Source organism: Bos mutus, chromosome 28 (genome assembly GCF_027580195.1).
Source record: "Bos mutus isolate GX-2022 chromosome 28, NWIPB_WYAK_1.1, whole genome shotgun sequence".
Classification (NCBI taxonomy): Eukaryota; Metazoa; Chordata; class Mammalia; order Artiodactyla; family Bovidae; genus Bos; species Bos mutus.
In genome coordinates, this window is record NC_091644.1 from 7,701,140 (window position 1) to 7,714,223 (window position 13,084).

Genomic DNA, 13,084 nt, shown 5'->3' on the forward strand with positions numbered 1-13,084 from the left:
CCATCACCTCTCAGATGCCCCACTCCCCACTCCCACCTGCTACTCCCAGGGCCCCACCCGTCTATATTTTAATAGCTCCTTGTGCAAATCAGGAAATCACTTTCCTTCCTCACAACACCATGTAACTATGTCCTACGGAAGAGTGCCATGATAAAACATGATAGAATGCCTAGGATACTAATGATATGAAAGAGGTACTAACCGTATATTCTCCTGTTCTAAACCATGTCCTCTTTCTGCAAAGTTCTAGTGAGATCTTCTTCAAAAATTGCACAGCTTACTCACTACCTTGGAAACTTGGCAAGAAGGAGAGTATGAGGTGCAGGCACAGGCAGCAGAGAATAACTTCCTTTTTGTAAAGTCAGGATGTTTTCGCTTCTGGAAAATCATCACCTGCTCCTGACTTGGACCCTTTCCAGGAAACCACGAGAGGCACTCATAAGCCATCACGGTCTTTGGGAAAGTTACCATAGAGCTAAGTTCATGGACAAATATTTACTTTTTAAAGTTAACACACTGAGAGCTTTAAATAGTAAAGGCACTTCATTTTAAAAATATGGACTGGTTTTAGCATGCATGTTAATATAGTGTACTTGTGTAGCAATTTCTAGCGTCCAGAATCTTCCAAGTCATTATCCCATTATAAGAATTCTATGAGAGGTTAACTCACCTTTGTATAAATAGAGTCTGAGACTAAAGGGGATAAGAACCTCGACCAAGTTCACATGGCTGTACAGAGGGGCACAACTCACATTCAGATTGTGTTTAAAATATATAATTTAACATATATACATGGTCCATTACAAAGCCAAACAATTTCTGTAGTGTGCAGTAAAAACCCAGCCAGAGTGCACTCACACACATCAAGTGTCCTTCACAACACAGCTGATAGCTTGGCCTGATCCAGAACGGTGAGGTCATGGATGCCATGTAGGTCCACAGAGCAACTTTCTCACAGATCTATTTGCCAGGCATCCCTGCATCTCTCCCACTCAAGTCCATTCGAATTAACATGCAAAGTTGAGTCAGCAAGGCAGGTTGTGATGGGCCAGCACAGGGGGAGGGTGTGAGGGGGTATCCAGGACACGTTTTTCCAGCCAGGCTTATACTTCCTACTCTCCTACCATTAGGGAAGCAGTCAAAAGACTTTGCTCGTACACGAATGGATGTTCGATTAGAGATAGTAACCTTGGCACACTTCCAAGAGGCCCCCTTCTTCTATTCTGCCATCAAAAGCACACCACCCTGCTCCTTTTGGAAAAGGGTAAGTGAGAACTTCTTGGAGAATAGTCTCTATCCAGGGATAAGCCCCCCTGCCAAAGGGCTGGAAGCACTTCAGAATGAACAATGTTCTACTTGCCCTGTGGCTGTGGACAATAATGGGTGGGGACATGGGCACTGGGGTATCCAGACAGTTCACTGTCAGCTTAGACCTCAGACTGCCCCACAGTCTGTCTCTCTGCCCTTGAGTCAGCAGGGTCAGTGCATCTTCTTAAAACAAGAGATGCTATCTTGAATGACTGCTTACAATAAGCACTTTATGCTGCTCTGGGTGCCCTGGCAATGTTATCTGATCCTTTGAAAACCAATTAGTGCATCTTTACCATCTCACACTTGGGCCCATAATGGTATTTCCTCTAGCTATATACTATGAGCTTGATATCACAGATACAGGAAGGGCAGAAGATTAAAATTCAGATTAAAAAAAAAAGATAAAGAAGAAAAAAACATAAAGGGGTTTGGCTCAGCAGAAAATCCTCTTGAATGGTCTCAGAATCAGAGTCCTCACCCTTCAGGGCTCAGACCCAGAAAATCTTGTCCTGGGAGATTTATCCAAAGGGCCGCGGCCCCTGCTCTTCGCAGAAAGGAGTGTCATGCCTCTCTGAGGGCACCTGAAATGCCACTGGAAAGAGGCTCCCACCACACAGAAGGCACGAGTGAAAATACAAAAATAAGGACTTTGTATCCAAAGTTTCATAAATAATTGGAGTGGCAGATATTAAATAGGACGCAGGGTTACAGCTTGTTCTCCTCGAAGAGGATCTGCGCGTAGACCGTGCTGGTGGGGATGCCCTTGGTTGCCCGGTGGGGCTTGATCAGCTCCAGCTCAGCATAGGTCAAGTTCTCCTCCGCGATCTTAGGCTATAAGACAAAACACAGCACAATTGGAGCCAACCACAGGAGCTCAGCGTCACACATCCATTCATCAGGCATGTATTTTCATAGCACTTTGGGGATTCAAAGGGAAATAAATGGGCAACAAATTTTAAGGCATATGTAAAACTTAAATAACCTAAAGCTACATCTTGTCATCTTATATAGAACACTATGTCCTGCAGTTAAACACCATATGATTTAAGTTGTCATAGAACACTTACAAAAAGTGATTAAACATGAGGCCACAAAATAAACTTTAATTCCAAAGTAAAAATAATGTAACTAACAGTCTCTGCTGGAAAGAATAAAACAGAGACAGAAACAAGAAGTCCTAGAAATTAACAACAAAACTAGAATGCTATCACCTAGAAATTTTAAGTGACTTAATCCATATAAAACTAAAATTTCAGCATATGATGAAAATAATGGCAAAGAAAATATTACATGCCAGAACCTAAAAATGTAGTACTTGGAGAAAAGTCATAACGTTAAATATTTATATTAAACAATATGGATGAAATGGATCAAACATCCAATTTAAGAAGTTAGAAAAAAAAATAAACAAAAGCAGAAGGAAGAACCAAAAAAAAATTAACACTAGACACATAAGTCAGAAGATAGGAAAACCATAGAATAAATAAAAATAGCCAAAAGTTTATGCTGAAAAAACACCAATGAAATAAACAAAAACTTAATCAAGATAGGAAGGGAAAAAGCATAAATGAATGGAATGCTGCTGCTGCTGCTGCTAATGAATGGAATGGGAAATGCAAAAACCTTGAAATTCAAGATAAAGTGAGTAATATTGTAGAATAATATAAATTATAAACACTAGCATGTGAATTGGAGAAGGCAATGGCACCCCACTTTAGTACTCTTGCCTGGAAAATCCCATGGACGGAGGAGCCTGGTAGGCTGCAGTCCATGGGGTCGCTAAGAGTCGGACACGACTGAGCGACTTCACTTTCTCATTTATTAGTGTATAAGTAAGCATAAATCAGATTTACTCAACACAAAAAAAGCACACTAAAAGATGATCATGCTCAAATGGATCTTATTCTAGGAGTAGAATAAATGAAATAAATAAATGAATGGAATAAATGGTTCAGTATTAGAAAAATCTAATATAATTCAAAGCAGTAATACAGAGAAAAACCATATGGTTATCTCTATAGATACTGGAAAGGCATTTAAAATTTTAAATTTTTGTTAAAAATAATTCTTGATAATATAATACAGTCATAGATATTTTTTCCTACCATAATTAAGGAAAATTATTAAAATAAAGAATAATTTGTGATCCAACTCCAGTGACATTAAAAATATAAAGCTACTATAATTAAAACTCTGTGATACCAACAAATGAATAGACACCAATGGGATTGATGAAAACATGCATAAATTAACCCAAATATTATTTTTCAATAAATGGTGTTGGGATACTTGGGTAGCCAATTGAAAAAAGTCATATTGTTCACATCTATCTTTACATTAGATAAATTCCAGATAAATTAAAAAATTTAAATTTTAACATGGAAAATAAACTCAAAAGTGCTAGAAGACTGTGTGAGGAAATTAAAAAAATAATCTCAGCAATTATTTTAAAATTATTTAAATTATTTAAAAATTATTTAAATTATTTAAAAATTATTTTTAAAAATCTCACCAATTTAAAATATGTGTTTTAAAGTCTTACACAAAACCCAGGAGCAATAGTAAAATGACATGCAGATTTTCATGCGATATATTGCAGAATATTCTCTAAATAAAGTCAAAGGACAATTGAAAAAAATGAGGAAAATATTCACAACTCAGATCAAAGGGTCTTACAAGTGAGTAACAATAATGGCCAACAGTCCATTGGAAAAGTAAGCAAAGAACAAGAGACAGGATCAGAGACTCACAGGAAGGGAAACCCAAAGTTCTCACACGTGTTAAGTGAGACTCCGCCTCCCGAAAATAAGACCAGAATGACTTAAAACCACTTAGATGTCAGTTCTTATCTTTCAAGGCGACAAACTAAAAGTTTTCGAAAAGAAACAGCAAGAATCAAGTCCTCTTGTATATTGTTGGTGGAAATGTTATTGGTACAAGCGAAAAATGGAAACACTTCTGTGGGCATCAATAGGAGTCTGATGCATTCTTTTTCTTTTTTTAATATAAATTTATTTAATTGGAGGTTAATTACTTTACAATATTGTATTGGTTTTGCCATACATCAACATGAATCCGCCACAGGTGTACACGTGTTCCCCATCCTGAACCCCCCTCCCACCTCCCTCCCCATACCATCCCTCTGGGTCGTCCCAGTGCACCAGCCCCGAGCATCTTGTATCCTGCATCGAACCCGGACTGGCAATTCATTTCACATATGATATTATACATGTTTCAATGCCATTCTCCCAAATCATCCCACCCTCTCCCTCTCCCCCCGAGTCCAAAAGACTATTCTATACCTCTGTGTCTCCTTTGCTGTCTCACATACAGGGTTATTGTTACCATCTTTCTAAATTCCATATATATGCATTAGTATACTGTATTGGTGTTTTTCTTTCTGGCTTACTTCACTCTGTATAATAGGCTCCAGTTTCATCCACCTCATCAGAACTAATTCAAATGTGTTCTTTTTAAAGGCTGAGTAATATTCCATTCTTAATGAAGTATTCAGCACAGTCTTTAAAAGAAAGGTGAAGCCATCTGACTACTGTATGCTTTATCATTTGTGTAAATATGTGTGTATGGGAGTAAATACACATGTATATATTTTATGTGCTCAGAAAGCCCTTAGAACTCACCTGGAAACCAAGAACTTGGTCTTCAAGGTTCCTGCTGGGGAAGTAGACCGTGTGGTTGGAGAGAGACTCACCCTTTATGGTATATATTTGTTGAATCTTGTAGATGGCACATTATTTAAACAGCAGATTAATTAATTTTAATTCACAATTAGAAACATAAAAGTTGGCCACTGATTTATAGTTGTAAAAACACCTCACTTTTAAGCATCTCTGCTTTTATTTTTTGGTTTTGATTGTGTTGTCATGGTTTTATTTTCATTTTTTGTGCTATACCTTGATTAACTCACCAAAATTCAGGACAAAAAAATCGTATATATCACATTAAGTTTCTTAAAATGTATGCCAAAGGCAAAGCTCCTCCTTTCTTTTGAGATGAAGCATCACACTAAGGTACAGGGAGGAGAATGTAAAGAACTACTTACAGCAGTACCTGCTAGCGAGGGGCACCAGCAGGCGACCTTCATAATCACCTGGCTCTGTTTAAATTCAGAGTCAAGGGCAGTTACGTGGGTCAGAGCCTCCTGCTTGTCCGTTTATACCAAAGATCTTCACCGTTATTCTTAGTCATCCACATCTCACCAGCCAACAAAAACGCCATTTACCTCTTGCCTTTCGGTTTAGTTACATTTCACGTTATAATGATTCCGTTTAGAAATGTCATGTGTCCTCAAATAAGCACACAAAACCCAACTCATGTAAATTTTAGAACCAAGATTTATGAAATCATATTGTCCAGGTGTTTGATCACATTACTCTGAAACTGCATTGTTTCCTAGCGTAGATTATCTGTTTATTCTTAAGTTATTCCATTATGTTTGGATATGAAAAATAACACTAGCTTTCTCAATACAGGTCACCAGGCTGGCTTGGCTGATGTGCTGTTTTCATACATTTTTATGATGTTCCTATAGTAAACATAATTTAATAAAGCCAAAGCTCACTAAATAAATAATTGCATCTAGAAAAGCAATAAAAACAAATAAAATTAGTACTTTCATAAGTGGAAAGGTACTTCAATTACTGTTACAAGCAACAACCCACCATAAAATGTGTCGAATCATTTCCCTTATGCATATTTCTGGAATATAATAATTTGATTGAAGATACGAGGCGGCACACAAGAGGCTCTGAATTGTGAAGTGTATACAGTTTCCAACAGGAGATGCATAATATCAGTCCTTGGCACCTTTAAAGAACCTATTGTTTTTCTGGCATGCATCCTTGGCTATCCCCATCAACCATGTGCTTAATTACATTTCCCAGCTTGTTTAACTAGAAATAAATTTCTTACCGCCACTAAAAAGTGGAAAATGTAGACTTCTCACTCAGCTACCTTTCTCTGCACTCATGCTTTAAGGGAAGGCTTAGGTGCATTAAGAAGCAGCTTAGAGAATAACATTGGCATATCAGTGAGAGTAGGTAAGACTCAGCTTCCCCGTTGGCTCAGGGGTAAGGAATCTGCCTGCCAATGCAGGAGATGCAGGTTTGATCCCTGGGTTGGAAAGATCTCCTGGAGAAGGAAAGGGCAACCCACTCCAGTATTCTTGCCTGGAGAATCCCAAGGACAGAAAAGCCTGGTGGGCTGCAGTCCATGGGGTCACAGAGAATCCGACTTGACTTAGTGACTGGAACAACAGACAACAGCAACCACAGGGAAGACTACAGAGCTGGGAGCGAGACTGGGAGCCAGGAGCGCAAGGTCAAGGTTAGGGGCAGCTGCAGCCGCGCAGAGCCAGGGTGAGGGCCCGCCATAGGGCCCCACCTGCATTTCAGGTGGTGTCTTGCCGACACGAACGTGTTTAGATTTAAGATAAAGAAGCACTCCTGATGTGTAAGGCAATTCAGGAACTGGTGTGCAGTGAGTGGGTCTCTGAAAGTGGATCAAGACACACTGCAGCTAGTTCTCTGGCAGCTTCTGGCCCTCAAATGGCCCCCTTCAAGCCCCTGTCCTAGTCCTGGAGGTGCAGGAGGTACACGGGACATCAGCAGTCAAGAAAACAAACTGAAACACTCTTGAACTGGCTGTTCACAAGCACTCCGACAGCAGCTCTCGCCTGCACTTGAAAACATGAAGGAAAGTGTGAAGGCAGGACTTCCAGCCGCAGACACGGGCTTGACACCCGGGCCTGCTGTTGCTGCATTTCCCGGAAACAGGAGGGGGCTGGGGACCAACAGCCGGAAGTCCTGGTAGGGTCCTTTAGAAGAAGCCCCAGAACTTTCTAAACCTGTGAGAAGCAACAGCCCTTTTCCCAGGACTGTTTGGTTTTACTTTGTTTTCCCTTTCTCCAGGCCTGAAAGACTCAGCCCATTTCTCTTCGTATTCCTCCAACTGCGGCCCCGCATTTGTGTCAGCTGCTTGCTGTCTTGTAGGTTCTAAACCCCTTTGTTTCATGTGTCTTTAATCTCACTTTTCATCCATTTCCTCCCAGTCATGAAGAACCCACCGCCCTGCTCTGGAGGGAATTCTGTGAGCAAGAGGGGATGGAGGCTCAGATGCAGACACGTGTCAGTGCATCCGAGGAAGGCAGGAGTAACAGGAAATTTTCTCAGTTCAGTGAACCTGTTCATGGGGAGGAGGCGAGGAGAGTGGCCCCGACGCCGTCACCCGGTAGCTGCCTGCAGAGCATGGGAGCAGGGGCAAACTGCTCACTGGACAAAGGATGAAGAGACTTTATCATACATTTTTATTAATTTATTTATTTGCATATATACTTCTATCTTTCTAGCCATGCCCCTGAGCTATGCTCTCCAATGTGGGTGACACCTCCTGCCCCTCCACCCCACAGGTTCACCCAGGCATGGTGCACCCCCTGAGCTAGGATTAAAGATCTATTCTCACCTCCTACTATGTCTTCCAGGGACACCAAGAATTTTGTTTCACTTCTTAATCTAGAGACTTCCCTGGTGGCTCATATGGTAAAGCGTCTACCTACAATGCAGGAGACCTGGGTTCAATCCCTGGGTTGGGAAGATCTCCTGGAGAAGGAAATAGCAACCCACTCCAGTATTCTTGCCTGGAGAATCCCAGGAACGGGGGAGCCTGGTGGGCTGCCGTCTATGGGGTCGCATAGAGTTGGACACGACTGAAGCGACTTAGCAGCAGCAACAGCAGCAGCCAGTATTCTTGCCTGGAAAATCCCATGGACAGAGGAGCCTGGAAGGCCACAGTGCAAGGCATCACAAAAAGTCGAACACGACTGAGTGGCTTCACTTTCTTTCTTTCTTTCTTAATTTAATTTTCTTAAAAGACATGTAGTAAAAGTGACTTTCTAACGGGTCATTGCAGGCATCCAAACACAAGAACAGGTTTCTGGGCCCACTGCCCCCACAGGACTCAGGACAGTCCCATCACATGCCTTCAGGTTATCTCTGCAGTCCCGTCCTCCCTCTAACAAGACCCTCAGGCAACCCTGACCTGTGTTCTGTCGCTGAGGCCTTCTCTCCTAAACCGTGTCATGTGAAAGTCATCGGCATGTAACCCTGTGTGGTCGGCATTTTTCTCTCAGAATAGTTCCCTCATGTGTTGGCCAGCTTGCTGCATGCGTCAACAGTTTGCTCCTTTGGATCACTAAGTATTCCACGGTGGGTCACGTGCCACACTTTGCTTATCCATTCACCTGCTGAAGGACATTTGGGTCATTCTAAGTTTTTGGTGATTATGCATGGAGTTGCTATAAATATTCATTGCAGGTTTGTGTGGGAGATTTTCGTTACTCTAGGGTAAACACCCAGGAATGGGGCTGCTGGGTTGTATGGAAAGAATGTTTAACTTCAAAAGAAGCTGCCAAGCTCTCCATTCGGAGTCCACACCATTCGAACCTCCCCCAGCAATACTGAGAGTGTTCACTGCTCTGCACACATGATGGCACTTGGTACTGTCCGTACTTTTTATTTTAGCCATTCAAGTAGATGCTAGTGGTCCAGTAATTACCTTCTCACTGTCCTCAGGGGTCTCAGCAATTCCAGACTTGCACTCAAATTCTCACTGATGCTGTGCCCAATTAAATTCCCACACTGTACGACATCCCCTCAGAAGAACTGGGAAAGGATGATCACACAGACCAGGTTTCAAATACAGTGATGGAATCTTCTGGACTCCAGGTGTAACAAAGTGAGTCTACAAGCATCAGAGTTTGAAATGCCATGTCTCCCATCCCCTGTCTTTCCTTTCTGCCAGTGGTGAGAGGCTGCTACAGCAGATGACAGCCTCCAGGCTGGATCTCCCACTTCTCATTTAAGCCCCACTTACCCTCAGCTTTAGAGTGATGATTATGGAACATACGTCAATGGGGAAGGATTTACTGGCTAAAGCTAACACCAGAAAAGTCAGCTTCATAGAATTCAGAAGTCGTGTACCTCCTGGAAACACACCTCACTTCAAGCTCCTCATTGGAAATTTCTGAGTGCTTCAATTTGTAGGTATGTTTTTCAGGAATCAAGCCAAGAAATAACTTTCCTACCAGGAGAGAGAGAGGTTTAACAATCTATGCAGACTCCTGCAAAACAACACCTTTTCATAGAGATCACAGACGGATGTGCAAGTTGAATTAAGCTGCAGGAATAAAAGAAAACTGCAATTGCAGCCACTGCAAATTCTCAATGTCAGAAGTTCAGCTGGGTAATACCATTATTGCAGCAACAGATCAATAACTAGGACATGCGATGTTTATGCTAACGTCACCTTAGAGCTTAAAAATGTGATTGCAGTTCTACCGAGTTGCACGATCAGGAATCTATTTACCCAAGACAGAATTACATATTATCCATATTATCGAGGGCAGACTTCCTCTTCCCCCTTTGAGATAAGTGCTCATTTTTTATTCAACAGAGGAGTACCTGGTAAAACAAACACTCCCCTCCTAACATCCATACATGTGCAACTGTGGCCTCTCGGTGGGGGGAGGTGCTGTACATTCAGAGAAGCTCTATTTGATGGAAAGCCTTTAGTGGAAACTTGTAGGTCCCAACTCCTGAAATGTCCTGTAAGAATCAACTTCCCTTGGAAATGAACTTGACTTAATTTTGAGTTCCACGGGTCTGTCAAATGGCTTATTTATTTATAGTTAAGCATATTATGGAAGGAAAAAGTAGAGTTCCCTGGTGTGCACATTAAATGAAAATAAAGGCTCAAAATGAACAAAATAAACACATTTCCAAGACAGATATGTTAAATGATGGTACAAAGGACGCAATCCAGAAGTGACTTTGAGAGGCGACAGACAGCGGGGTTTGAGAAGTGGTCCTTCTGAGACAGAAGTCAGGAACTGTTAACTCATCTTCATTAACTCACTCACTCCTCACATATCAGTCCTGTGAGGTGGGGCCAGTGGTCATGGCCACTTCACAGAGGGGCAAACAGTCTTTAAAAGGCAGGCTCATGGCTCCAGGTCCTGCAGCCATTGCTAGGCAGAGTCCTGCCTGGAATCCACCCTCTGCTCAGGAGCAGTCCCCTGACCTTACACGTGCAGGGTCAGCAGCAGCGACTAAGACTCCGATGCGGACGCACCGCACCCAGGTGAGCCAGCCAGGCAGACAGCAGATCTTAAAATCCCAAAGGGGAAGAGTGACCTTCCAAGACAACAGGGAAGCTTTACTGGTACGAATCTCTGGAGGGCGTGTTTTCAGAACAGGCCTGCACTGCTCAGTGGGCAGGCAAGCTCCAGATAAAGGGGAAACGGGGCCAGGAGACCTGCCCACCCCCACCCCCATGCGAATCCCAGGCCTGGCTTGGTGTGGGGGTCAGAGGCTCTGAGGGCAGATGCGTGAGGCTGACACCGATTGGAGGACGACGGATGAGGAGGGGAATCTCGTTGGAATCCCTTCAGGCGACGCCTTGTCTCTCTCCACAGTCTTACCCCCAAAGGACTCCTAGCCCCCAAGAAAGGAGCAAGTGTGCCTCTGACCAGCCCGGGAAGAAGATGAAAAGGGTACAGGCTCTGCTTTGACCAGGCAGCATGTGGGGTGGCAACAGACTCTTGATTAGAGGTGCCCACTGAACAGGTAGAAATATGCAGCCAAGGACGGACTAGGGATAGGACTGAAAAATCCAGGGGAGTTTTCCAAGGCACCCTGCAGCTAGAGCCACATGCCAGGGCTAAACTCACCGTCTCCTCGGAGCTGAGGTCAGTGGCACATTGGGACCTCTGGCTGTGGCAGCATAACTCGCAGCAGCATCCTCCTCAGCTGGGGCTGGGATCCAGCTGCACTCCCACACCCAGCAGGCAGCTGTGACCGCAGACGTCAGTGCACCTTGACAATCTGAACTAGAGAACAGGACTCTGCACTACTGTGTGTGGGGACAGAGGTGCTCTCTGAGCCCCACTCCCTTTGCTCCAGCCATCTATAAGCCTTGCAGAGTTCTACTCACACCCGGCTTCCCCTCCTCATGGTTACCCAGTGACTAACGGTCGATACCCAGTGTTATCTAGGACTCTGGAAGGATTAGAAAGCCTCTGTAACTCAGCAGAGAAGCCGGGGATGGAGATAAAGGTTTCAAGGTCTTATCCAGGTGTGTTGGCACCTTGGGTTGGATGAAGTCATTGAGAAACCATGAGCAGAGCAAATTCACATCATGCTCCTGAGTCTAGAGAATTCAAAGGATGTTTAGCAAAGTGCATTCCCTGAATGACTCTGACATGATGGAAAGTCACATGCCCCTGGCTAATTGCTCTGAGGACAGGCAGAGGTGACTGGCTTTAGAGGGTGACGAAGCCCTGCCCTGAAAGGCCCGAGGCTTACGAGTCATCAGACGGATGGATATCTCTAGATTTCACCAACATATGTTTTGGAAGCTAAAATGTAATTATGGACAGTGCTCTTGGGAGGGTCCTGATAACGACACCTCTCACAGCGTCACAGTGAGAGCTCCATGATCCGATAGAGTCGCTCATTTTCTCTTCCCCATGGACCGCAGATGAATGTTTTCCCAGCTGTCTTCCCAAAGTACTTTTCCCGGCAGTATTGTTCAAGAGAACGCTTATGCTTCGAATAAGAGAGTGTTTGGTTACCTACTTCCATATAGAAGTCCACTTTAAAAATCTTCACTCTTGAATCTCAATCTTCTAATCAACTTCAATCTTTAACACTTAGATTCATCGGTTTGTGCAAGGGTCTGCCTGGTGGTAAGAGCATGGACTCTTGGAGACTGACTTATTTACTGTCTGTGTGACCTTGGGTAAGTTGCTTAACCTTTCTGTACCTCTGTTTGTCTGTAAAGTGGGACCCATACTAGTACCTATCCCACAGGGTTAGTTTGAGGATTAGATGCATTAATAAATGTAATGTACTTAGAAAATTACCCAGCAGCTAAACAGCAAATGCCACACAAGTGCTCAGTTATTCTTATGACTATAATTTTTATCACAGAAATGAACAAGTGTTGCTTTAACAATTGGTCCCTTTGAAATATTTAGAAGCAGAGAAAAGAAGATAGTCAGAGATTATTTGGAAAACATCATGTACCAGATACTGCTGGGTGCCACTGGAGCTCAGACAATTGCCCAGAAAAAAAATCAGGTAACTTTTAAATAGTGCGACAGATAGTTGTTCTAAAAAGATAAGTTGAATCATGCCATTCCCTGCTCTGCACAAAATTCCCCGTTGTTTCTCTTCACACTTGGAATAAAATCCAGGGTCCTTTTCAAGATCCTCATCCTTCCAGATCTTGCCCTGGGACTCGTCTGTCCCCAGCTCACATCCTGTGTCCCCCGTGCTGACCAGTGCTCCAGGCATGCTGGTCTCCTCGTGTTTGCTGGACACACCTGGACAGCACTTCCTGTGTGGGGCCTTTGCCTGGGCTATGCTCTCTGCTTGGACTGTTCTTTCCCCACATGGCAGTGCGGCTTGCTCCCTCACTTTATCAGGTCTTCGCTCCAAGGCAGCCCCACCCCATCAAACACGTCCCTGCTTGGCTCCCTACCCTGCTCTCTTGCTCTGCAGAGCGCATATCACCCCTTGGCACTAAAAAGCTCTGTACATTTGGTGAGCTTCTGTCTTCTCACACTGGGATGCAACGACAGCACCTCGTGTTCACTGGTGCACCAATAGCTCTTGCATAACGTCCTCTTACTGCCACCCTCTTTTCACAGGGAAGGGCAAGCTTGGGGCCAAGAGCTAGCAAGCGCCAAAGCCAG

At 43.5% G+C, this 13,084-nt stretch overlaps 1 protein-coding gene across 2 annotated transcripts in view; it reads right to left on the minus strand.

The window, feature by feature from the left end:
- Nucleotides 1-759: 759 nt before the first annotated feature.
- VSTM4 (V-set and transmembrane domain containing 4) overlaps nucleotides 760-13,084 on the minus strand; it is an 82,037-nt gene continuing 69,712 nt past the window's right edge. For both annotated transcript variants that reach the window (XM_070364546.1, XM_070364545.1), the window contains one exon: nucleotides 760-2,142. In XM_070364546.1, the coding sequence (XP_070220647.1) occupies nucleotides 2,017-2,142 (126 nt within the window). In that variant the 3' untranslated portion in view covers nucleotides 760-2,016. The remainder of the gene's footprint in view (nucleotides 2,143-13,084) is intronic.